This window comes from Dipodomys merriami, unplaced genomic scaffold (genome assembly GCF_024711535.1).
Source record: "Dipodomys merriami isolate MVZ:Mamm:240054 unplaced genomic scaffold, mDipMer1.0.p SCAF_3, whole genome shotgun sequence".
NCBI lineage: Eukaryota > Metazoa > Chordata > Mammalia > Rodentia > Heteromyidae > Dipodomys > Dipodomys merriami.
The window spans coordinates 108,106,017-108,132,744 of record NW_027204492.1 but is presented as its reverse complement, the minus strand read 5'-3'; the positions used below and the strand labels follow the sequence as shown (position 1 = coordinate 108,132,744).

Below are 26,728 nucleotides of genomic sequence, written 5' to 3'. Positions count from 1 at the left end.
TTTCCTGCCCCAGCTGGCTTTGAACTGAGATTCTCAGATCTCAGCCTCCTAAGTAGCTAGGATTACAGGAATGATTACAGGATTACAGGCACCCAGCTGTAATCATTATTGTTATCCTCATCATCTACATGAGGAAAATGAGTATATTTTAATTTTTGAATTGGGGAACATTTGTAATATAAGAATGTTTCATTATAGTCTTTCTATACAGGTACATAGTGCTTTTTGAACATAATGATCCCATCTACCGTGTTCCCATCCTTCTCCCACCTCCCCACTTTTTAAAAAAATACATTTTTTATTGTAAAATTGAGAACCCTACTGCATTGTTGGTGGGAGTGTAAACTTGTTCAGCCACTTTGGAAAGTAGTATGGAGGTTCCTCAAAAGACTCCACTCCCCTATGACCCAGCAATCCTACTTTTGGGCATTTACTCAAAGGATTACAAACAAGGCCATACCAAAGCTACCAGCACAATTATGTTTATCACAGCATTATTTACCATAGCTAAGATATGGAACCAACCCAAATGAATGGATGAAGAAAATGTGAGATATATATATATATATATATATATATATATATATATATATATATATATAGAGAGAGAGAGAGAGAGAGAGAGAGAGAGAGAGAGAGAGAGAGAGATGGCTATAATCAAGAATCCTCCCCACTTTTTCAGACAGCATTCGGAAGATTTTTCTGTTTTCTTCAGAGCACCATCATCACCATTATTGTAGGTCTGTACTCCACAAGTGAGTGAGAACATGATATTTGGCTTGTTGAGCTTGACTTATTTCACTCAACACAATGATGTCTAGTTCCATCTATTTCCCTGCAAATGACATCATTTCATTTTTCTTTATGGCAGAGTAATATTCCAGTGTGTGTGTGTGTGTGTGTGTGTGTGTGTGTGTGTGTGTGTGTGTGTGTGTGTGTGTGTGTGTGTGTGTGTGTGTGTGTGTGTGTGTGTGTGTGTGTGTGTGTGTGTGTGTGTGTGTGTGTGTGTGTGTGTGTGCATTATCTATTCATCTGTTCTTGGGCACCTCAGCTGATCCCAGTTTTTACTATTTTGACCTGAGCTGCAATAAATAAGAAGGTGTAGGTATTTTTCTGGTATATTTTTGATTTTCTCTCTTTTGGTATTATGCCCAACACTTGTTTGTTGGGATCATAAGATTAATCTGATTTGTTGTTTTTTGAGTGATTTCCATAGTGGTTGGACCAGATGACATTCACACCAACAGTGTACGAGGGTTTGTATTTGTTTTGTTTTGTTTTTTCTGAAAGTTTGTTTTGTCCACATCCTCACAAGCATTGTTATTGCTTACTTTCATAATGGCTGCTTTTCTAACTGGAGTGAGATGGAATCTTAATGTGTGTGTGTGTGTGTGTGTGTGTGTGTGTGTGTGTGTGTGTGTGTGAGAGAGAGAGAGAGAGAGAGAGAGAGAGAGAGAGAGAGAGAGAGAGAGAGAGAGAGAGAGGGAGGGAGGGAGAGGGAGAGGGAGAGAGAGAGGGAGAGAGAGAGAGAGAGAGAGAGAGAGAGAGAGAGAGAGAGAGAGAGAGAGAGAGAGAGAGAGAGAGAGAGAGAGAGAGAGAGATTGCCAGTTCTGGGGCTTGAACTCAGGACCTGAACACTGTCCCTGAGCTTTCTTTCTCAAGGCTACCACTGTACCACTTGAGCCACAGCTCCACTTACCACTGTTTGGGTAGTTAAAGAGTCTCACAGACTTTCCTGCCAGGAATGGTATCAAACTATAGTGCTCACATTTCAGCTTCCTGAGTAACTAGGATTATAGGTATGAACCACCGGCACCTGGTTTTTAATATAGTTTTGATTTATATCTCTTTTAGGGCTAAGGATATTGAACTTTTTCATGTACCTATTAGCCACTTGAATTCTGAGAACTGTCTATTCATTTTGTTTCCAATTTATAATTGGACTGTTCTCTCGCTATTCAATTTTTGAGCTCTTTGTGTATTCTAGATATTAATCCTTTATCCCCTAATTTTCTGGAAAAATTTTCTCCTATTGTATGAGTTGTTTCCTAATTCTGATAATTGGGAAACTGAGTTTAAAGTTCATAATCTAGGATCCCTCTATGGTTAATAATAGATTATTAGATTCAAACTAGACATTCTTGAGAGTAGAGTGAGTGCTTTCAAATACATTTTGCCCCTCAGACCTGTAATTTTAATTCAGAATAATTTTAACCAAATGTTTCCTTTTAAATGCTGTTATATTTATTAAACCTGCACAAAAGGAACTAAACTTTTAAAGTTTTATTATAACAGGTCATGATCACTATTCACATAATCCAAATGAAGCAAAAACTTTATTCTGTGTACTAATAATTCTATGTTTCAATCCTATTCTATTTCAATTCAATTCTATGTTTCAATAGTTAATACTAGTTTACCTCTCAATAAAATTGTAATTAGATTTTCCCATTAATCAGTGCCCAAAAACCATGTACCAAATTTGTATGAACTGTGAAACAATTCTATCACTTAAAACTCTTTCATAGTATATTAAACTGTGATTCCTTTTTGTTGCCAATTTGTTAATATTTTGATAGTTTCTAAAACTACTTCTCAAAAATTTAAGTCTGGAGACTGCTTTGGGAAGCCAAAGTTATTATTTCCATTTTTACTTCCAATTTCTGCTTTATTCATCTTCTTAGAAACAGTCCAAATCTTTCTCCCTGTTGAACCATCTGGGGGGCAGGAGGGTAGAAAAACAACAGATTTAAAGGAAATTCAAAGATAACACTGATCTCAATAATCTCTACTAACAGATCGCAAATCTGATTTTCTCCAGGTTTACTTTGCATTTTTTTCCTGTTGAAATAACACTTCCTATCACCTCTTACAAATCCATAGAGTAAATTCATATGAGCTGAGAGAGAGCTATTAAAAATTCAGCATTCATACTTTAATATGATTCTAGCTTCTAATTTTTTACTTGAAGTATGAAATATAAAAGCACCTTATAAAGTAGAAAGTAAATTTACATGTTAGTGATATTATTATTAATGAACTAACACTAACTTGCTTAGCTTTCAGACTGTTTATACCAAGTTCAAGAGGCGGAAAGTTGTTTGAGGCTATTTTCTTAGGCTTCTTTTTAAAAAGAATCCGTGTGTGTGTGTGTGTGTGTGTGTGTGTGTGTGTGTGTGTGTGTGTGTGTGTGTGTGTGTGTGTGTGTGTGTGTGTGTGTGTGTGTGTGTGTGTGTGTGTGTGTGTGTGTGTGTGTGTGTGTGTGTGTGTGCGCGCGCGCAAAACAACAAAGCCTTCATTAAACTTGTAACTTGGTTTAAGAAAAACAAATTTAAAACTAGTGAATATACTATTACTTTTAACCCCTTATGGTCTGGGTTTGATTTGATATCTTAGTTGTCATGGCAACTCCTGAGGTAAAGTCCCAGTTCATTGGAGCATCAGGCTTTGTCCATGCTAAATACAGAAACTGCATTTGGCAATTTCTATGGAGAGCAATGTAACATAGTTCTTGCTACTTGTAGGCTGACTTTTTCATCACCATGACGACCAGATCTGCCCACACAACTAAGATCTGAAATCATTCCTAGTATGGTGAAAACTAAGTCCTTGGAAACCATGGCCTTCTGTAATTAAAGTTTGTAATTTTGTTAAAGAGGAGTTCCTCCTTCTACTTTCAAAGTGTTTATTGATTTTCCACAAAGATAAAACAAGCTTGCTAGTGCTATGCTGAAGATTTACAATAAGGAAAAGGAAATGTCATCCTTACATTCTCCTTGGTCAGGTTCCAATTTGATGTGTATTTATGAGCAGTCAATTATTGAGAAATAATATTTCACTTCATAACGTGGCAATGTTCCTAAATAATTATTATTAAGTACATGTAATAAACACTTGGTAGTAGTCCTAAAATGCTTTTAATTTTAGTTTGAAATTTTCTAAATCCAATATTGACATCTTTTAGAGTATTTCTGTACTTAAAGTTAGTATGCAAAAGATATTTTTAAAAAATCTTGATCATAAGTACATCATGAACTTTACAAGAAGGGATTGACTGTCCATTAATTTTATTTATTTTTTTTAACCAGTCCTGGGGCTTGAACTCAGGGCCTGGACTGTCCCTGAGCTCTTTTTGCTCAAAGCTATCACTCTACCACTTGAGCCACAGAACCACTTCCAGCTTTTTCTCTTTATGTGGTACTGAGGAATCGAACCCTGGGCTTCATGCATGCTAGGCAAGCACTTTACCACTAAGCCACATTCCCAGCCCAGGATTGATTGTTTCACTATAAATCCAGTTGTAGAATATCTACATAGATGTGATGAACTATCTGTGGAAGACCAAGTAAACCAATGTAATCTTTTATAAGGTGTTTATACATATATATATATATATATATATATATACATGCACACATACATATACACATATATACATATAAATATGTGATAGTAGCATGTATGTATCAAAGAACTCAGTTGAACTTTGGGTCTATCTTTGATACTAGTATTTGTTTACACATCGGATAATGATAGTGATACACACACACATACACTAGTATCATAGATAAGACCAAAGTTCTATTTACTCTACAACTACAAGCATTATTTTGCTGCCCCTCCCCCGCAAAAGAAAACCAGTTGCAGTCAAAAGAGATGGTGAAAAAAAATTAAGTGGAACTTAGGAATCTCAAATTAACTTGACTTGCATATCCCTACAAAGTGATTTAAGACAGCATTTGATGATAGGGATGATAATAAGATATAGTAAATATGAATTTTTTAAATCCTGATTTCAATGAAATGTGGAATTGTTCTTATTTTTAAAATATATTACACATAAGGTAGCACCACAAAATTAGCTCACAGATGGTACATAAACATTACAATCATTAGAGATTTTTGTTCTGTTTGCTAGCACAACATTAGTGTACAATACTATATTTGGATACAAATTATAATGTGTGAGTTAAAGTACCTTCTGACATTTCAAACATTTGAAATTTACAACCAGGTCTCTCATACTAATGAAGTTCTTACATGATTCTATTGTCTAAATTTTAGAATTTTCTATTTTAAATTAATTACATTACATTGATATATGTGAGAAATTTTAAATCTTAAGTAAAGATAGGAAACTTTTTGCAGTTGTTATAAATTCATTTGTATCTTCTTACAGGAACATTGAATCAACATCCCTGCAATTCTTTGATAAAATTTACTTGGTTTAAAAGAGCAGTGCCATACAGTGTTGTCAGGAGGGAAAAATGAAACACACACAATAGTGCATTTTTAAAAGATGTATTCCTCACACGTTCTTAAACTCAGTATCCCATTCCAAATATATGATGAATTTGATGGTACAAACCCATGTAATAACCAGTAATTTTCAAGACAAGTAAGGTTGAATACGAGTACTTATAATCCCCAGCTTTTAATTAAGATGGACATTTGTGCTAATTTGCTATATTTCTTAGAAATATGATTTAATAGTGATTTTGCCAAATAATTTCTGAGCTTCCTGGACACAGATGTCCATATATTTCCAAATATTGGAAAAGCTTTCAGAAATTGTTGAGTGACTTTGCTTAATCTATCTCATTCTCTTTTCCTTTTGGAGCATCAATAGCAAGAATATTTCCTTGTTTACTCTGGCTTAATGTCACATACTTGTAATCGCGGCACTCAGGAAGTAGAAGCAGGAAGATCAAAAGTTTGAGGCTAGCCTAGTCTATAAAAACTGTTCATAACAGTGTGAGCTACATACCAAGACTCTGTCTTAAATAAACATTTTTTCTTCTCATCATGTACCCAATACATTTAATACCTAATATAATAACTTGAATGCTGAAATAAACAAATTGCTTGCATAATGGAGATTTATGAGAATAGACTATGATGTAATTATTATACACAGGAAGATAAAGGAGTCTGTTAAAATGTCATTAAGATGAAGGATTGAATTTATGATACAATTGAAGTGAAAACTGAACAAATTTAATAAGTGACTTCCAATGTACAATTTTAGATTCTTACAAATGTCTCTTGAATTTTCTTCTTGTCATTCCTGGTACTTGTTTTGCTGGGAAAGTATTTTTGATTGTCCTTAAATTCAGTTGGCAGTACCCCCAAAGCAGCTTCTTCTTGCCAGAGTCATTAATGAGCAAATGATCCCAAATGTCAGGCTGGTGTGCCAATGAGATTATTAATAAGGTACTAACATTTTGAAGTTATTGAAAGAGGAAAATCAATATCTCAAAGTTTTTGTAATATTGAACACTCAGAAAGACTATGTAAAAGTCCATTCCAGGCTTTTGCAATGAAAACAATGTTATGAGGGGAATGAATATGTCCAAAGTATACTATATGCATGTATGGGAATATTGCATGAAGTCCCCATTATATAATTAATATGTTCCCATAAAAATTAGGAAAAAGTAAAACCTCCAAAAATAGAATAGCTAAAATATCCAGTGCTCTAATGTGAGAGGCAATAATACATTTAGACTTTTAGTATAAGAATCACTCCATTTCTTATTCTACTCTTATTTTTCTTATTTCCCCCATCCCCCCACACACAACCACCTGCAAAACTCTTGTTTAAAAGAGTTTAGTATCTCATTCACTATTACAGATAAATACCTCTTTTTCCACATTTAGTTTCCCAAGATAATGTGATGCTGAAGATGATACTGAATGACATCCTTAAAAAGTAATTTACCAGATTTAAATGTGTGTGTGTGTGTGTGTGTGTGTGTGTGTGTGTGTGTGTGTGTGTACACAAGTGTGCACGCATTCATGCACATGCTGGCCCTGGGGCTTGAACTCAGAGCCTGCACACTATCCCTGAGCTTTTGTGCTCAAGACTAGCACTCTACACTTGAGCCACAGCTCCACTTCCACCTTTTTGGAGATTCATTGAAGAGTCTCATGGACTTTGCTGCCTGGGCTTGCTTTGAACCGTGTTCCTCAGATCTCAGCTGTGACTAGCTAAGATTACAGGCCCCTAGTGCCCAGCAAAATGAACTAACACTTTCTTAATAAGGGAGCATTCCCATCTCCTGTGTATTATAGATACAGGTTGGCAGTTTAAAAGAGAATTAGAATTATCTGTGAATAGTATTTGTTTATCCTGTAGCTAGGTTCATAAAATATAATACCTAGATTTGCTAAATAACTGCATAAGTTCTTTAAGCACAGACTATTTTGTTATTTACTTTATCATGAAAATTCTGCACCTTGTTCATAAAATAAAAATAAAGTGTTTCCAATTCCCAAACCCTATTGTATGAAATAAAAATTAAGCAATTTTTATAAATATCTATATTCAAACTCAACCTTTTATAAGACAAAGGCCTTTAAAATTTGGACAAATAGTATTTAAGCCATATTTAATAAGTCTCTGTTTTGATGTCAACATTCTGAACCAAAGTGTGAACCCACTCTTTCTAATACTAGCAATGAGAAAAGTGACTATTTGTTGGGTTAGATATTCTTGTTTTTCAAAAAGAAAAAAACTTAGATATGAATACTTACACCTAGGAAAAAAATAGAAGCTCCTGATAATCATGTTAAACGTTTTAAAAATAAGCACAAAACAACCTACTCTCTCAGTATCCTTTTTTATTTTGCTGCCAATAGTCTGGGATATCTTCTGCTAGAGACCTCTGTTATCCACACCAAGTTTAAGACTAGTATTCTATGGCTATGCTCTGAAATGTATCCTCAAGTTCAATTCTAATGGAACTGAGTAAATGAAATGGAGTTGTCTCTTAAGATTCAAACAGATGTAGGAATGATTCTAAGTGCTCATCTGGCTTAAGCATTTCTTATTTCTGTTTTAAAGTTTTACCTTCTATTTCAGTCATTAAAATATTCACACTTAGTCATTCTCTTGCAAATATTGGTTTGTCCACTCTTAACCACTGTGTAATCTAATCCTCAAGCATTCAATTGAACGATCATCAGCCATTTCCAGCAGGTATACTTCCAAAAGCCAAGTTACATTTCTATAACTTATTTTTTCCAGAATTTATATTTCTTCTTATTACTTGGGTTATCCTTAGTGGGACAATTTTTCAACACATAAAACAGAAACAGAAAGAAAATTCCTTCTTAAAGTACCTTGTATGAATTCAATCTATAACCCAAAGACCTTAGGTGGGAAATAGATTTATATTGGAATAAGTCATTCTGTTCATGATTCAGTATGGTATTACATCTTGGTCCATCATGTGAATCTCTAGGAGCATTGTAACAGGGAAACACAATTAGTTCCTTCTTTTTTTTAACTTAATTTTATTTTATTTGTGAACATACTGTACAGAGGGGTTACAATTACATGGGCAGGATAATGCGTACATTTCTTACCAAGCATTGCAGCCTCCTCCTTTGGTTTACCCTTCACATTCCTTCCCAGAACTAGTTCCTTCTTATCCTAAGTTAGGCTGCTAGCTTCACAATTGGAAGTTTCAGTGATGAATGGAATCTAAATAAATATGTATTAATATTAATTAAGAAACACTATTGATTTTCTTTGGGGTACCATAGATATGTTGCTTTGTTTCCAAATGTTATTGGTTAAGAACTTGGAAAAGTTAAGTTTCCTAGCCTAAATATTTTTATAGTCAAGAGAACAGTCATAGAAAGTAAGTCAGGTTGTACACAGTTTTGCTACCCTTTTTAAGGAGAACATATTTCCAGTTGTTCTTTTGAAAAAGAGGGATAAAATTAGTCTGTTATTTTACACTTGCATTGGGAAGTGCATTTGTTTTTGTGTTTCAGAGATTTTTGATAGATAAACATACACCTACAACCCTTTGTGCCCTGGCCTTTGATCTCCTTGGCTTATCAGTCATGTATGTTGTAGATTCATTATGTGTGTACCAGAATTAGACAGTTGAGTTGGTTAGATTGAATCTAGGAGTATCTGATACCTGTTATCTTTTGTCATGCTAATGCACTTTTGTAACTAGCCATTTAGAAATAGTGATTCTCTCCCATAGTCCTACACCGTAACAAGGGAACTAATTTGTTATGTTTCTGACCTCTTCAAGAAAAAACTCAGAAATTCAATAGAAACCATGTCAACCTATCTAGGACCAATTTGATTACCAGGGTTCAACTTCAGTTTGGTATAGGTTAAATGGGAATTGGGAAAAAGACTAGAAATTAAGCCATTCATGTAACATTTCTGCAGGGAAACGAGGGATATGTTTAAAACAACTTGCAAAATGTTAGAATCACACATACAAATTAAGCACAGTTTAAATTTAGAAGTGACTTTGAATCCAGGGTTAGAATACCTTTTATTCTGGTATCCGAAATTCCATGCTCATGTCAACGTGGTAGAAGTGAAAATAACTTTCCAGTATTATAGTCATCTAAAACTTAAGGTATTAAATCTTGTTTTATTTGACCTACATACAGGTTACTTACTTTTCATTCTCTTTACTGCATAGAGTATGATGGAGTAAATAATTAGTTCTGCTAATTTTGACTACAGAGCATCTCATTTTCTCCATTTCAGTGTCATAAGAAACGTATGTTCCTCCCATTTTCTAAGGGAGGTAGTAATGGACAACATGCTTTTTCTTATCCCTCTCCTGACTTGTTTCTTATTCTGGATATAACCAAAAAAGGTAGGACAGGATGTTGCTGACAAAACTCTGTCTCCTGCTGGGGCCTTGACTCAAGTGGTAGAATACCTATCTGGCAAGTACAAAGTCCTGAGTTCAAACCCCAGTACCGCCAACAGAAAGTTATGTCCTATAATACAGATAACAGGTTTGCTGACTTGTGCCTTGTGACAATATTTGGATTTCTAAAGATGCAGAATAAAATGAAGTAAGAGAGATGGTAATTTATATTATCCAGGTTGCTCTAAGCTTTTCCAGTCACTCAGCAACTTCATCCTCTTCCAGTTTCTTAACTCCTTGATATGCGACATGCTCAGGTGTAAACTCACCCTTTTATCTCATTTTCTCTATAATAGATTTTCCTTTCTCTTAACTTTGTATTGTCTAGCATACAGTCTCATTAGAGCAATATTAATGCAATTAGATCTTATATAGAAACATTAACTTTTTAAAGACTGATAGATGGAAAATTCTTTGAGCAAACTTTTTTGATTAAAGTTATAGATATGCATACACAAGTTTAGAGGTGGGAAAGGGTTTATCTGTTTGTTGTGTGTATTTGGAAGACCGGCATTTCAAATAACCAAACTAAAGCAAAACCTGTCCCATTTATGGCCAAGTAGACTTGCATGCCAACAGAAAGACATTGTGGTATTAAAACCATATGCAATTCTAGCCATATTTTTTTCTATTTTTCTCTTCATGGGTATTGCATGATGGTATTTCTAATACAGATACTAATATGCTTTGGAATAATGGCACTCGCAGGTCTTTCATCATATTGTATCACTGCTTTATCATATTAGGCTAATACACTGCGAGAGTTGGTAGAACCTCTCCATGCCAAATCGGATCCACTTCTGTTGGCACTCAACCATTGGACTCACAGATTGATAAGCTAATGTTTAGAGAATTTAGATCGGAGAGAGTCGGCACGGCACAGACTCAACATCAACCTCTTGCAAGCAACTAAAATGGCCTCGTCCTTGCTGTTTATAACAGAAAACAGACTTGTAAAAAGCTTAGATCATCAAGTGTTTTGGATTGGAGGCCTCCCTAAAGGGATATTAAGAGGGGCAGGCCACTCTTAAGAAGAATTCGAGCTTTCTACAGTGGCACTAGCATAAGATCAAAGCCAATCAAGATGGAGCACAGTAACAGAAAACCGCTGTTTCTATGGGAGAATGGAAGGGGAAAGGGTCTTGATGGGGAAAGGGCTCTGTGTGGTGACACTTCAGTTGTATTCTCCTGACACCAGGAAAAAGAGAGGGATCAGCTCCGATAACTAGAAAATGCTGGCTGTTTAATGGACTCTTCAGTGGCCTCTTTAAGGCAGAGCAAAGGAAGCCAATTTTGTATTAAGTGTATTTTGCATTTTTCAAACTTGACGTGCTGTATTGTACTAAATGAAGTGTAATCTTTGAAGGCAAGTTATACACAACCTGCTCTGAAACTTAATATGTTTATTCTATTACAAAGCATATTCCGGTGCAGGACTGCTGTCAGTGGCAGGACTAAAGGAAGTTCCTCATGCCAGGCTTTCTCAGCTTCCTCAGCTAAAATACTTTCTCCTAATTTCTTGGCACTTGTATACAAGTGTTGTTGCCTCTTAGGACAGGCATGAGCTATTTTTCTGTAAAACTTTCCAAATCTATAGGCTGTAGTTTTCATTTTTGAGAAAGTATATTGTCTGGATGTCTTTCAAACTAGCTTCAGATATTATTTAATATGATGTAACTGGGTCCCCCGTGGCTCAGTATTTCTTATTTTATTCTTCTGTGGTGGATGTACAATTTTCTTTAGCTGGATAAGATACACTGTAATAATTTCAATGCTAATTAATGGATATTTCATACTGTGAAATGAAGAAATAATTTAACATTGTATTTTGAAATGTTTTTTTCTTCCTGTTGCCGCAGTGTGTGGTATTGCATAATGTGAATACCTGTAAAATATAAATTACTTAAAAATAAAAATATGACCAATTGGTATCAGATCTTTTTAGATAGCTAAATATTTGCTAAGTATGCTTGATAGTAAATATCTTTCTAAAGAGAAGTAATCTATGCTTCTTTCTCTCTCACAAATGGAATTTGTGTTGTGAATAAAATCACATCGATCTGCCTTACTATTGCCTGTGTGCTCTACCCATTTTAATGTGTTTTAGTATATATAAAATTGGTGATTGTGGTATGCAAATATCCATCCCAAAAGCATTTTATTGGCATTTAATATTGCTATAATTGTTTGGGGTCATTCTTCCTGTTAAGTCGTAGTAAAGTTTTATGGTCTCAAGAATTCAACTTTTTTCTCTTTAAAGAATGTGGTGACTCTACATTAATTTTCAAATGTAGTCATCCCTTTGCTTACATTTAACACTTGTCCCCATGATGAATTTCTGCCTACGAACTAAGTACCTTGCTCTCTATTTCAGTTACTTCAGTTTTCTAAATTCCCTATTTAAATTTTAGACTCTATCATTTATATCTGTGATTGTCCTTCAAAGAAGCATCCCTTCTTTGGTCAGTAAATCAATACTAAGAACACCAATGTTTTGCCATCTGAATTATTCATCATAAAAATTATTGTACCCTGAAAAGTCAACCACTGTCATATATTTGTTTTTAAACCACACAATTTGGCAGACATTGTATACTCAGAGAAAGAAGTGTAGAATAAGCTTTAGTTCTCTTGTAACATTTTTATGGAAGTAAGCTTTACTGTTGTAAAGGAATTGTTACACACAAGATTTTGGTGAAATACATTGGTAACCTTACAAGTATGGGCTTTTCCTGTTTAAGAAAAAAAACTTAATGTTGATAGAGCCACTTAACTGGTCCTTTTAAGTAAAGAGGTTTTTCTCACTAAAATCCATATATAGCAGAGAAATTATTGCCTGAGAGCAATACTGTGATATTGTTATTTTGCCTGAAATAAATAAATGACTTCTTGTTATGAAATCAATAGTTGACTAAAGAAGCGAGCTTTTTAAATTTTCACTTTTTTTCTGATATACCAAACTGCCTTTACCTCTCCTCAGCTTTACAATCCTCAGTACAGCTCATTCATTGACTTATTTTTAAAACATGAATCAAGAAAGCTAGTATTTAATGATGAAACAATTCAAATTAAGAATCCTTTCATGCTCAAGTATGAGTATGGAACAACCTCCAAAGGTATTAAATCCATTAAAAGTTTGTCACCTTACATATAAGTAAATTGTTCTTTGGAGCATTCTAGTAAGTCAGTATTCATAGAAAATGTCCCTGTGGCCTCAGTGTGAATGCTGATTTCCCTTTGTGGCAAAAATACTGTCCCATATGCTTGATATCATCAGCCAAGACGAGTTCAAGTATTCTCTGGTTGTATAAAAACAGATGCCTCTCCGAATTAACTAGTGACTAACACTACTCTGTCCAGCCTTCTCTGCTCTTAGTGACCTAACCTTTCCCAACCTTCTGTGTTCATCACACAGCTATGTTGTGGAAAGAAGAACTGTTTCCATGAAGACATCATTACCCAATTTTAAGAGAGCACAGTTCCCTTCCAGAACATGCACCAGAAACTGTCAGCCAATTTTGGCTTAGGTCTTCAAGAATGAAATTGGCGTACTTATTGGTTTGGCTTTCATCTTTTACTTTCCTTCAACATTGCCACTGCAAGGGTAGGGACATGGGGAGGACACCAGAGTAAAATTTGGATCACCAAACTTATAGTCCCTCCTTAACTCTTCACCAAAAAAAAGAGAAGAAAAACATGACCAATATTATACAACAGGCCTTCTTAATCATGACATAGTCACCTAATAGGGGACTATTTTGTGTGGAAAATAGAGAAACCTGTCCCTCTAGTTGAATTTGTTGAGTGCCTGAAGCTCTATGTCAGGTAGAGAAATGGAAAATGCAAAATGTGAGTGACACGAATTCCTCTCATAGGAAAGTCACACGGGCTGTCTCTGAAGGAGAATACATAGGCATCTATTGAAGTATAGGAAGAAAATCAAAATAATTTCTCCTTGGGTTTTGTACCTAATGGTTGTAGATTTCTCTTTTGTACATGTTTTATTTAACTGTTAATATAAATGAGTGCATGCATGGTCGTTGTCAACAACAGAAGTGTTTTAACTGATAAAAGTATATAATAAAAAAGTGGAAATTATTGAGCCTAAATGTAAAGCATACATTAAGCAGAGACATTTTCGTATTTGAGAAATGAATTGTCACTCGCTAATAAGCAGTTTTCCAGAGGTTCCAACAAAGTAGCAATTTTCATTAGATAATCTTTGCTTTGAGCTTTTCTTGATCACTTACTACCTGGGATCATATGTAAGCTCTAAGAATCAAACAATGAACTGTTGTGGTGTTCACTATGTTCTAGATTCACAATGTTTCATGCTGGAGCAGAATGTGTAGGAGAGAATAAAGATGGTCTTCTTTCATCCCTGCCAAGTACGACACAGCCAAAAATAACTCTCCTTTGGCACAGAATACAAGTTAATTACTTAATTTTAATCCTCAATCTATGTCTATGAAATGTTATGTGGAAAAGAGGACTGTATATAAAGTCCTTGCTTTACTAAAACTGGAACAAAAATGTGTAATCTGACAGGACTAATTTACATGTCATAAGTAAATATAATTTGGGGAAATTTATTTCTGCATAGGCCCATCTTTCTAGAATAAATTAGAAATTAAAATGTCATTACAGCAGTGATATGCTCCCTGATTAGAAATCACAGAAGGTTCCCATATATGTCCTTTGCCTTGAATATGGTCTACACTTTGCCAATTTTCAGAAACAGTCATTCAAATTGAAAAAAGAAAACTGGTTTTTCAGCCAGTGTTGCAATGGCTGAACTGGCACATTGCAAGACAATCAGGCCGGACACAGGCCTCACCAAGTGCTTCCCTCATCCTCCAAAACAAGCCTCAGCTAAGAACAGAAAAGCAAGGGTGGAAGAGAGAATCCTGAAGAGAAATGAGAAGGAGATGAAGAAGAAGAGGGCAAAAAGAGAAGAAAATAAAGGTGCTTTCATATTTTTAGTTGCAACAATAGCCCTCATTGGCTTCATTGGTATTCATCTGAAAAGAATCAAAGAAACCCAATTGAAAATTATAAAAGAAAATAAAGGTCTGTTTTTGTCTTGAATGTTGAGTTCTGTGTTGTTTTGACTGTTGAGCACAGTGAATCAGATTTATAATGTGACTCTACCCCTCACCCCGTTCCCCTGAAAATAAAAGGACTCTTTGTCCAGTCATAAAATGTTAAATAATTGGTGGCATTTTGTGGTAGCCTGGCATCTTAGTCCCTCATCCTTACTCATCCCTCTACTGTGTCTTGTGCAGTGTTGCATATGTGTATGATATGTAGGGGACTGAGAGAGGCTTTCTTATCTTTAATAGGAGCCACACTATCCCATTACTATACTTGGAAATGTTTCTATGTTCCGTCTTATTGTGAATTCTTGTACAAATGTGCTACCCAGAGATAAATCCATACTCAATTCTTCTTACAGCTGTTGAACTAGATACTTTGTAGAATTATGTTGTCTTTTAGTTGAGTGATTTTTCTCTCTGGTACCATCAAGAAGAGGGGAAAATTTCACCTTTTATTTTTAATAGGTATATATGTCACTTTTATATTAAATTCTTAAAACTCCATTAAAATCTTAGTTTAAAAAAAACAATCATTTGCCCCAGTATTCCACAATGTTAAGAGCTAGAGAAATAGGAAACTGGATCAAAAAATTTAAAACCAAATATGTACCTCCTACCATATTAGGCAGTATGGAGAAAGGTTTCCTTAAAATAAAAATTTGCTATGTAAAAATGTACCTCCTTTAAATCTTAAAACTATAATCTGAATCCCTTTTTGCCTTCACCTTTTTTTCTAGAACTGGAGAAGTAATAATATATTAGACCACCTGACACCTTAACAACTATAATTCTCATCTTTTAGGCCTCCCTTTTGTACCTACCCTCTCTGTGAAATTACATCTGTTTTAGATGCCTTGAGGGGAAGAAAAGAATGAATAACTACTCAATAATTGCCTGGAGTCCTTTCCTGGCCTATGATTTTATGAAGTGGAATTACTCTGTTCAAATGTGTCCTTGTTTTTACAACTCAGTTTAGGTACTCTAAACGATGATATGGTTTAGTGCTTTCCTTCTTCCAAAGCATTCTTAGTTAAAATTCTCTTAGCTCTAGCTTGCTTTTTAACTAACAAATCAATTAGTCTTTTTTTTTTTTTTTTACAATCATCTAGTCACCCATCCATCAAAATCTTCTAGGTGTTGAAAACTTTCAAAAATGAGCCAATAGAGAATTTTTTAACTGTTATTTAAAGACATTCTGTATTTTAGGGCTTAATTCCATTTTAGATATATGTTTGGAAAGTTAAAATCACTATAGAGGAATTTTGTAATTGAACGACTAAATGATTATGCTTAGGTGCCAACCTCAGTTAGCAGAACCAAAAGTTAAATATGAATTTTGTAAAACTAATTTGTAATCCTAAAGGTGATCCCTTCAAATTAAAGCAAATTTTGGGTTTTATTTAGATACAATCTTTTTTTTAAAAATTAGAGTGATTCATTTTAAATGAGTCTCAAGTTAATTTGTATCTACTGTTAAAAACATAGTTCAAGTAATTAACATCATAATTTCTTGGGCTAGACTATCATTAGTATTATAGCTCCATCACATACAAAGAATGACCTTGAACAAGGTTCTTCCTGCTATAAAATGAAGATCAAATAGAGATACTTAAGTGTTGCTGTGAGGATTAAATGAGGTCATGAATGTTAAGCATTTGGCACACATAAATGTTAAATAATAGTAGTATTACCAGTTAAGGGATCTTCTCTTAAAACTCTGGTCATCTATTAATAGAAACATTATATAACCCTGTCTATCATCCCAAGCAGAATGCTAGTTCATATTTGACATTCATATGATAAAGAAATTGGTATATTTATGATTAACATAGTATCATTATTCAGGCAGTTCAAAAATAAGATGAGAGTTTCATTTGTTCAACTAGATCTAAGATCTTTACCTGAACATTCTCTAGTGTTTTTTCTCAAAAAATTAATTAAAGCATTTTCTCCTTAGTTCTTACATGCTAGATTGTTTTCCTTACAGTTTCACATAAAATATTCCCATTTTAATTTAATTCAAATACATTATTATTGATGATCATTTATTAGTTCCTGTATTTACTATGTGCCAAACTAATATTACTATGGCAGTCACATGAAATATGATAATCCATGAAACAACTAGAAGACTTTTATAACCAAATATATGCCAATGCCATTCTATCTTATGAAGTCTAGAAAAAATGTGAAAATCAGTTGATTATTGGTAAACTAGGAAAGCTCTATTAACCAGCACTTTTGTGCTTATTGGTATACTGATAAACAATATTTATTAATGTCTTAAATGCTAAATTATGTTCAGAAATATTTACCTGCTGTGTACCTTTTGTACTCTAATTCTTTTAACTTAATTCAAGAAATAGTTTTTGTTATAGAGACAATATTTGGTGAATTAAAGAATTCGATTTAATCATTCTAAAACAACTGACTGTCCATAGCTAATCTTACCTTATAATCTATCAGTATATTGGGATTTTTTTTTAAATTATAGTGCTTTCCCAATCATTCACTAGCCTTTTTTTTTCAGATAGTTTTAATTCTTTAGCAGATTTTTCAGAGTATCAAATAACTGTTTATTACACTGGATTCATATTCATTCATTTCTCCCTTCCCTTTCTCTTTCTCTCTCTTCTCTCTCTTGCCTCCTTCTCTCCCCATTACAGGTGACAGTAGGGAAGAAAAGTTAGGAGACTCATTACAAGATTTATACAGGGCACTGGAGCAGGCCAGTCTATCACCATTAGGAGAACATCGTATTTCAACCAAGATGGAATACAAGCTATCCTTTATAAAAAGATGTAACGATCCTGTAATGAATGAAAAACTACACAGGCTAAGAATTCTCAAAAGCACTTTAAAGGTAAGCTATGAAGTGGATGGAGGAATTCCTAGAAGACATTTCATTCTTGAACTGAAAATGGACTGGTTACAAGAATACAAAATAGAAGTTGGGAGGAGAAAGAAGTAGATAGGAAGAACTGGAAGCTGAGCTGTTCCTATGTCCTAAAACGTGTATTTTTAAGGAAGAGATCACTTAGTTTTTCTTTTAAGGCTCAGAACACTGACTAAATGATCCATGATTCCATTCTAGGAGAAAACTGGTTGTGATTAATTTTTTTCCAAAATTTCAGGGCTTGTGTTACACCTAGGTCTTTTGATTTCCTGTAATACACCATGTACTGTAGTTATTACAGTTCTTAAAAGAACACAGCATGCATGCAGAATGCAATAGTGGATACTAAAAAGGGGTTGAGGTATTTCATGTATACTTCCTGTGTAAACTAAACAGCATCTTTAGAATTAAGCCACAGCAGTTCATATTCCATACAGGAATTGTATAATTGTTCTGTTTATACTATCATTTCTCAAATCATGTGTTTCTCTTCTATTATACATTTCTATTAGCGCTTAGATTGTTTCCACTCTTCTTATTCTACCCCCAGATTGAGAAGCAGGTGATAAGAACAGAATAACAGAGGCAGAAACTTGAAGAATGAGTTGCATGATTGAGCCCTCTCACTATGAGTGCTTCAGGAGAGAGAAGATATAGCGGCGACAGCCTACCACACAAACCATTTGAGCAGACTCTGCATCCTTGGGGGGGGGAACAGAAAAGAATTATTATACAGCATATTGAGTAGAGTAATTTATTTAAAAAACACAAAAAGGTCAAAAACATCCTGAGGAAATAGTTCAGATCCATAGAACGTTGCTAAAACTTTTAAATTTTGAAATGTAGATGCATACTAACGAGATAAATAAAATATAAAATAAATGACTTGTAAAACGTTCACCTAGCCCAGGTGCTGGTGACTTATGCCTGTAATCCTAGGTACCCAGGAGACTGAGATCTGAGGATTACAGTTCAAAGCCAACCTGGGCAGGAAAGTGCATGAGACTCTTCTCTCCAATAAAATACTCAGAAAAAAGCAAGAGTGCTAGCCTTGAACCAAAGAAGCTTAGGGACAGTGGGACAGTGCCCAGACCCCTGAGTTCAAGTCCCATGGCTGCCCAAAGGGAAAAAAAATCCATGTGCTAATGAGTCAAGTTTTCACAGTCAATTAGCTTTTTAATTAGTATTCATACAAATACTATTGCAAATCCATGGGACAATTGAATGGACTTTAGGTAACTAAGGCCACAGATACAGAGAGAGCTATAAGAATAATTCCACCCCTACTCCAAACATATCCTTACCTTCCCACATTATAATTTCCACTCCTGCCCCATTCAGTTCCAAACTGTCTGGCTGAGAAGGCAGGCAGGCAGGCAGGCATCAGGAAAAGGGCAGGTCAGCTATCTTAAAGACCTGTTCCTTGCCTCTGTCATTTTGCTGTGTAGACTTCCTAAAAGCATTTCCTTCCAGTGACAAAGAATATGTGCTATAGCCAGTGTTCATTTCAGTGAATATTAGTGAATGGACAGGTATGTGATGCTTGATTGACTCTCTGACACAAAGAAAGGTAATGAGCAAATCACTATAAGGAAATGCTCATCGCTTGATAAAAAAAAAAAAAAAAGAGGAACTACAGAACCCTGTCCTTTGGGCCTAGAAAAATAACAGGCTCTGGAATCTTCCTATTACACATAGACAAATGTCCCAGCAACTTTGGGTATGTCTAGTTCCTGGAATTGGAACAGGCACCCTTCCCAAGTATGCATCTAAGATCCTAACACAGGCAGTACTCAGCATCCTCAGTTCCAGCTCCGTTCCAAATCCTGTCTCCTCACATACCAGATCAGCTTGCGGGCACCTTGCTTTCTTCTTTCCCTCCCAATTTAGGCTGACACAGAGGCTTGCTTTCTTCTTCTTGCGAACATTTCCTGAACTTCATAAACCCTTCCTAGGGTCCATAATTCTACCTGGAAGTTTCTCTTCTTCCATAGTCAGTAGTTATCCCTTGAAGAATTACACCCAGATGAAGCTTAGTCTCTAGCTGAAACCATGCCTTCAACAAAGAAGGGAGAGCCACTGTCTATTAGAGGCCCCCAGTACTACAGGAGGAGAGTCCTAACATTTACACAGCAGGAATGGCATATTTGTGGCCACAGGAGGGTCATACTCACTTTTATTCAAGCATACATTTACCAGATAGAAAGGGGACAGGTGCTAGAGTAATTCATGAAGCAGGGTGCGACACACACCTCAAAGGCAGGAATAGAGTGCTATGGGGACATCAGTGAGGGAGAAAACCTTTCCCAGTGTTTTAAGGAAGCTTTAAAGAAATGACAGGCTTTTGAACTGTAGCTTAAAGCACTGGAAATGTTTCCATAGACTGAGAAATGGGTAACAGGACGGGCATAGAGAAAAAATAAATCACACAGTGTGGGGGAAAAAAAAGGCATACCTCAGGAAGAAACCGGTGCACTGGGATTTGGAGCTAAATAGCCATTCCTGTGGACTTCTGATTTTCTGTTTACATATTAACCTATTTGAAACTTGAATACAATTGTGTCCTTATATTAACTGTTGAATTCTTTTGCTTTTCAGGCCAGAGAAGGTGAAGTAGCCATTATTGATAAAGTCCTAGATAATCCAGACTTGACATCTAAAGAATTCCAGCAGTGGAAGCAAATGTACCTCGACCTTTTCTTGGATATCTGTCAAAACACCACTTCAAATGACCCATTAAGTATTTCTTCTGAAGTAGAAGTAATCAATTCCTCTCTGACACACACTCATTCATACATTGAGACGCATGTGTAAGTGCATTCTGCCTTCAGGCCATCTAGTACCTGCTGGTACTCTGAATAAGTATATGAGATAGTTTTTATAACAATATGTGGAACACTTGACAAACTATAACATTACCAAACTATATAAAACAAACCATATATGGTCATAATACCACTGTCTTTAATGAGCATTTGTATATTTTATATGCAATCAGTGCTCAGCTTATGTTTACCATGTGCAAAATCAACTATCTTTAATGACTTAAATTAACTTTTGCAAACAATTCTGAATACAGGTGGTCTTCAAGTAGTAAAACCACAAAAGGCAGTTTTCTATCTAAGGTCATCTTTTCTCCCATTAAGTTAATTTTATATAAACAAGACTTCAAAAGTAAATTGCATTTTTTCAGGTGCAGACATCCTTGTGGGTGGGAAAGAATTTAAACCTTTTTTATATTTATTAAAATGTTCTAAGAATTTTCTTAAACATTGCACAAAGATTAATGCTGTAGTTTTATTTTTGTGAAATGTAGGTGTGCATAAAAGAGTTAAGCAAAATAGAAGAGCATCGACATAAGAAAAGTTCAGGTATCTAATATTCGTCTTAATAGTTTATTAACCTGTGAAAGCTGGTTAATAGGAATATTATTCCAAATCTGTGAGAACACTTAATGGTGTATCAGGGCAAAGCTTTGTAAGATGTTTTTGTAACTAAGACCAAAATTGAAGATAGAGCTGCTTTATTTTCTTGGTTTAAATCTTCCTTTATTTTTGTAGTGATGAAATGCTGATTGTGTACAGAAGAATTTAAGAATGGATATTTTAAAACAGACTTAACTCACCCAGAAAGGCAGCTAACAGCTATATTATATATATATATATATATATATATATATATATATATATATATTATAAAGAGTTTCAGCCCAAATTCACATTTTTTGAACTCTTAACACTTAAAAGACAAGGTATAAACTGAAATGAATCAGCTTGCCAGGTAGTTTCTGATTTTCCCCTAGTCCATTAATAAAACTTACTGAATTATACTTCAAGCAGAGAAGCAGAGTACACTTAGTTATGGCAGATGTATGCTATAATGTAGAAAACAATGTGGAATTTTTTTAATGTACTCTCTGCTAAGAAGGAAGGTGGTGACGGTCACTCAGAGAGATGTCACATTGAATTACGTGAACTAAACAATTTAGAGGATTTTGTTCCCCTAGCATTATGAATTGTTGTATAGAGTGGATAAAGTCTATGAGAAAGTCCTCTTCATATATTTCCATTTATAAGCATCTTATTTTTTGAAAGTGATCACAGCATGAAAATGACTGAGCTGCTTTTTAGTGTCTGGCTGCATAACGTACAAGTCACAATTTGCTGTTTTTTCCAGAGGAGGAAGGAACCTCCTTTACTATTCTATATCCTAAAATCTACTTCTAATCAGCTTTATACTGTTGCCTGTACAGCTCAGTGAATGTACTTCCATCTTTAAGAGTTCAGATATATACCAGTGACTATTTTTGCTGTAGAGGACAAAGTGAAACTCCACAGCGAGGATGTTTTTTCTTTGCTTTTGAAACCACCATTGAATCATTATCGTTTTGCAGACTTTGCACAACTGTACAGGAGTGTGGCCTTTCTACAGCACATTTTCAGTAATCCTCTATTTAGTCAAAATGGATGAGAAATCATGTATTAATGTTTGTATGGAATTTTGGGTCCAGTGTAATATTTTTATCATTTAAAAAATCCTATTTGTAAAAAAAAATGAAAACATTTATTTACTGCATGGATATTGATGCACATTAAATTTGTGAGATTTTGTATATGTAAACAAACAACACAAAAATCCTCTTGTCCTAAAAAAAAATGAAGTGTGCTTGTTACAGGTGTTTAGATTTATTGATGTTTACTAGACCAAACGTGTATGTTCATTTAAACATATTTGTAATCAGATGGATGTGTCATGTATAACATTGACCAGGTTGTGGCTTGTAAACTGCAAGCAGTTGATGGAAAGATTAGATCTGTTGCTACTATAAGCAGCTTCTACTTTTGTAAAGTCAGCTATTGTTTTCAATGGTTTAAAAAAAAACATTAAACTAATGAATTTTACAAGACTCGTGGCTAGCCTAGCATGAAAGAGACCTGTTAACATATATATCTGTACATTTGATTGCATTTGTTTCCAATCTAGGAGAGAGGCACCACTGTAAACTGAAGTCAAATAAATTCAGCTCTTAATGAATCCTTATATAGAACCTATTTTATTCATGCACAAGTGCTTGCCACATTTCTTTGTGACCTAATCGCACAGACACCATCACTGTCACCACCCCAGTTACAGGTTCTAACTTGCCACCTCATTGATGGAACATGCCAAAAGTAACACCAAACTTCAAGAATCTCCTGAGACCTTGAAAAAACTCAAACTAGTTTCCAGCTTATTTTTGAATGCCTCACCTACTATTCTTTCCTTTCTCTATGATTCTTTGGGAATTGAGGGAGCCAACAATACTGATTTTTTTTTCTACACATCTAACCTATTGTGCTTAAGAGGTGCCGAAATTTGACTTTAAACAAAGAGATGCCTTAAAGCAACCAAAAAAGCAAATGAAGGGTGCAGAAAAGGAACTGAACATTTTAACCAATGATAGTTTTTAAGTGCTTTTTTTAGATATTATTTCTTCCCAATTCCATATTTATATGGATCAGAACAGAACTAAAACCATGATCATAAAATCAGACTTCTGTATCATAAAATCAGACCTCTTATGACTTCACACTATTTAGCCAAGGCACATTCTGTACACGATTTATCAGAATTTCTAGGATTATTTATTATAGCCCTCTTAGCCAACAAAGTTTATATATAACTTCTTACGTATTTTTTGTTTGGGTTGGGGGGGGTGCAGGGAGAAGAGGGGACAGGAAAGTAAGAAGTAGTAGCTGTAAGGAGAGGGGGGGGGAGAGCTCAGGGACAATGCTTTGGCAATGAATTGAAGCCCCGGACCAAGAAAGAAAGGGAAAAAAGAAAGAAAAGGAAGGAAGGAAGGAAGGAAGGAAGGAAGGAAGGAAGGAAGGAAGGAAGGAAGGAAGGAAGGGAGGAAGGGAGGAAGGGAGGGAGGGAGGGAGGGAGGGAGGGAGGGAGGGAGGGGAGAAACAAGGTGGGAGAGAAGGAAGAAAAAAGGAAGGAAGAAAGGAAGGAAGGAAGGAAGGGAAGAAAAAGAAAAGGAGATGAAGAAGGAGAGAAACGGCAGGAGGGAAGAAAGGACAGATATAAGGTCACATTTTACTTTCAAAAGTTCACCTCTAGCTTTTCTAAAAAGTCTCATGCAGAAGCTGACTGGAGCTCATTCATATATCCTTCTGTTTGATCTCCTGTCTCCCACTCTGCTCAAGAGTTTTCGCTTTGCTGAAGTCCTTGTTTGTTTCTGTACCCCTCAAAATCATTTTGTGCTACCAGAGTCCCACTCTTGGAAAGCCTATTCTTCTCAGAAAAAAGCCAACACCAGCAGGACTGGTGCCTTGGTCATCGGGGAACTAGTCTCACCCATTCAACCCAGGACTAAATCTAGCACCTCTCCAAGGTCTTCTTCCCTCTCTTCGTTCCAACCCTCCGCCAGTTGCAGCACAGCACACTGCAGGCCGCTCCAGGCCCAAGGTAGTGCACAATTGATGTCCTCCCAGTGGTCCAGGTCCAGGTCATAGCCCACCACATTACGGGTAGGCACTTGGCGCGACCCCCTCCACTTGAGACCACCCAGCAGCAGTGCTGTCTCCTCCACCACAGCCAGCCCATAGCAGAAACGATCATAGGGTAGAGGCCGCAAGCGAGTCCACTGGTCTGTGCCAGGGTCATAACGCTCAATCTCAGAGAAGGGCTCAAATCGTCCTAGAAAGGCAAACACTGCGCCTCGCAGCACAGCCAGGTGGTGCCCAAAGCGGGCTGTGCTCATGGGTGCTCTCTTGCTCCAGGCCTTCTCCCCAGGGCCCAAGACATACAAGTCCCGGAGGCTACTGGCTCCACTGTCACCTCTCCCTGCTTTGCCCCCAGAGATGTAAATGACACCTTGGGCCCCGACAGCCCCTGCGTGGCCGTGAAGCACCCTTGGCAGCGCTGCAGTTGCCGTCCAGCGGTCCCTTCGCAGATCATACATCTCCACCGAGGCCAGCGCTTCGCCATTAGCGCCCAGGCCCCCGACCGCCAGGAGACTCTCACCCACAACACCGCACCAAAAGTAGGCCCTGGCTTCTCCCATGGCAGGCAGCACTGTCCACGTGTGGAAGCGCGGGTCATAACGGTGCACTTGGGCTGTGATTGCCCGGGGGCCCTCCTCCAGGGGAGTAGCAGCGCTGCCGGAAGTGCTCTCCCCTCCCAGGACAAACAGGAAGTTCCCTGCTGTGCACACGCAGTGCCCTAGCAGCGGGGCAGGGAGCCGAGTGAGGCTGCGCCAGCGGTGATTGTACACGTCGAAGGACACCACATCCTGGGTGAGCTCCCACTCCTTCTCCTCCTCCTCCATCTCTTCTTCCTCTTCCTCTTCCTCCTCAGCTGCAGCGGCTGCTCGCCGGTCTCTGACCGCTGGCCTAGCAACCACCACCTCCTCTGTAATCACCTCCTGAGCCCTGCGCCCCCCGACCAACAAGATGCGGGTCTGAGCGTTCCGGATGCTGGTCTGCTCGCCCTGCATGAGCGGCTGGCGGGAAGGCGCCGTGTGGTAGTTGAGGGCCTGGATGATGAGGCCCTTGACCCGGGCCGGTAGCTTGAGGCCAGAGCCCGAGTACACGCGCCGCAGCACGTCCGCAGGCACCAGGGCAAAGCGGATCCGTTCCAGAAGCTCGGCGCTGTACGCCAAACGCTCAGCTGCGGGCTCCTGCCGCAACCAAGCCAGGGCTAGGCCTAGCAGCCAGACCTCAGACACTCGTGCCACATTGGGGGCCCCCAACACGGCTTTCAGGGAGGCGGCATTGAGTTCCAGCAGTCCCGAGGCCCCCACGCCCATCCCCAGCAGCTCACGCAAGTGGCGCACAACACAGCTCTCGGCCGCACCCAGCGTGTGCGCCAGGCCGAAGCGCGCCGCCACGTTGGCCGTAAAGCAGCAATTCTCCGGGGCCAATTGGCACTCCAGGTAGCGGCCACACAGCCCCAAGGCTTCGGTGACTTGGAGGTAGCTGGCCGCCTCCAGCGTGTCCTCCACAGTGTCCATGGACAGCGGCAGCCAAGCAGTGTAAATGAAGTCCAGTAGGCGCTGCAGGCCTGCCGCCGATGGCACATGCAGGTGGATCACCCGTGCTTGGGATTCCCGGGTGTGGCTCTTGAACAGGGCTTTGAAATAGTCACTGGAGCAGGCCAGGAGCGAGCGGTGCGCCGGGAACTCGCTGCCCTCGGCCTCCAGGGTCACGTCGCATAAGAAGCCCTCGGCTCTTAGGGCCTGATAGCCAGTGAGCAGCGCGCCGCCATGAGCTTTGCAATAAGACAGGAAGTAACTCATGATGCCCAGGGCGGGAAGCGGCCCGGAGGGGAGTGGAGCCAGCCGGGTGCCGCTGGAGGCATCTCAGGGCACAGAACCCCCAAAGCCCCTGCGCGAGCCGCAGAGACCCTAGCAAAAGCCCATTTTTGCCGGCTCAGTTTAAAATCCAGGGCTCCTTCATCCAGATCCGCGGCTCGGCCCTCTCCCCCCTCCAATAAAATCCCCTCTGGGGACGATCTGCAGAAGCCCCCGCTAGCGATGGGCGCCAAATTCAGAGTGTTCCGGGGATGGCTGGGCTTGATGTCAGCGGCTGTGGAGGGTGCCAGCGCGTTGCCCCCAGTCCCCTTCCCCGCACAATTTGGGGCGCTCACACCTGCGCGCCAAGGGCGGCGCTGGCCGCGTACCATCACCTGGGAAAGGCCAAGCTGCCGGTGGACGGCGGGGCGTGCTGGATCACCGACGGCCCAGATGCACCGATGCAGCCCGGACTGCAGGCGGTCCGGCAGGGCGGCGGGGGGCGGGGTTTGAGAGCTCTCACCTCCGGAGGGTGGACGAGGAGGACGGGGTTTTGCGGGTCCTGCGAGGGCTGGGACAACTGGTTAAGGAGCAGGCGGGTTGAGCTTGTTCCGCGCGGAGGATCAAATCAAAGCCTGGGGGATTAGGGCGGGGAGGGGGAGGGGGCGCACAGGTCAGGCCGTGGGGTGGGAGGCGTGATTGGGCGCCGCACATAACATGCCCGTAGCTCACAGCGACAGGAATAGCGCGAGCCACCACGGCC

General features: G+C 38.0%; 2 protein-coding genes across 6 annotated transcripts in view; one reads left to right on the top strand and one right to left on the bottom strand.

Moving 5' to 3' along the window:
- The window catches only part of Cnksr2 (connector enhancer of kinase suppressor of Ras 2), a 220,159-nt gene extending 197,568 nt beyond the window's left edge, over positions 1–22,591 (top strand). For 4 of the 5 annotated variants that reach the window (XM_070040726.1, XM_070040728.1, XM_070040725.1 and 1 more), the window contains 2 exons: positions 17,461–17,657; positions 20,289–22,591. In XM_070040726.1, the coding sequence (XP_069896827.1) occupies positions 17,461–17,657; positions 20,289–20,504 (413 nt within the window). In that variant the 3' untranslated portion in view covers positions 20,505–22,591. Of the gene's footprint in view, positions 1–10,444; positions 11,768–17,460; positions 17,658–20,288 lie in introns of those variants that run through there. The other variant, XM_070040729.1, reaches the window with a different exon arrangement.
- Positions 22,592–23,262: 671 nt separating this feature from the next.
- On the bottom strand, positions 23,263–26,352 carry Klhl34 (kelch like family member 34). The gene has a single exon (XM_070039282.1). It carries the CDS (start codon positions 25,969–25,971, stop codon positions 24,034–24,036), a length of 1,938 nt encoding a protein of 645 aa, XP_069895383.1. The 5' UTR covers positions 25,972–26,352; the 3' UTR covers positions 23,263–24,033.
- Between the last annotated feature and the right edge of the window lie 376 nt (positions 26,353–26,728).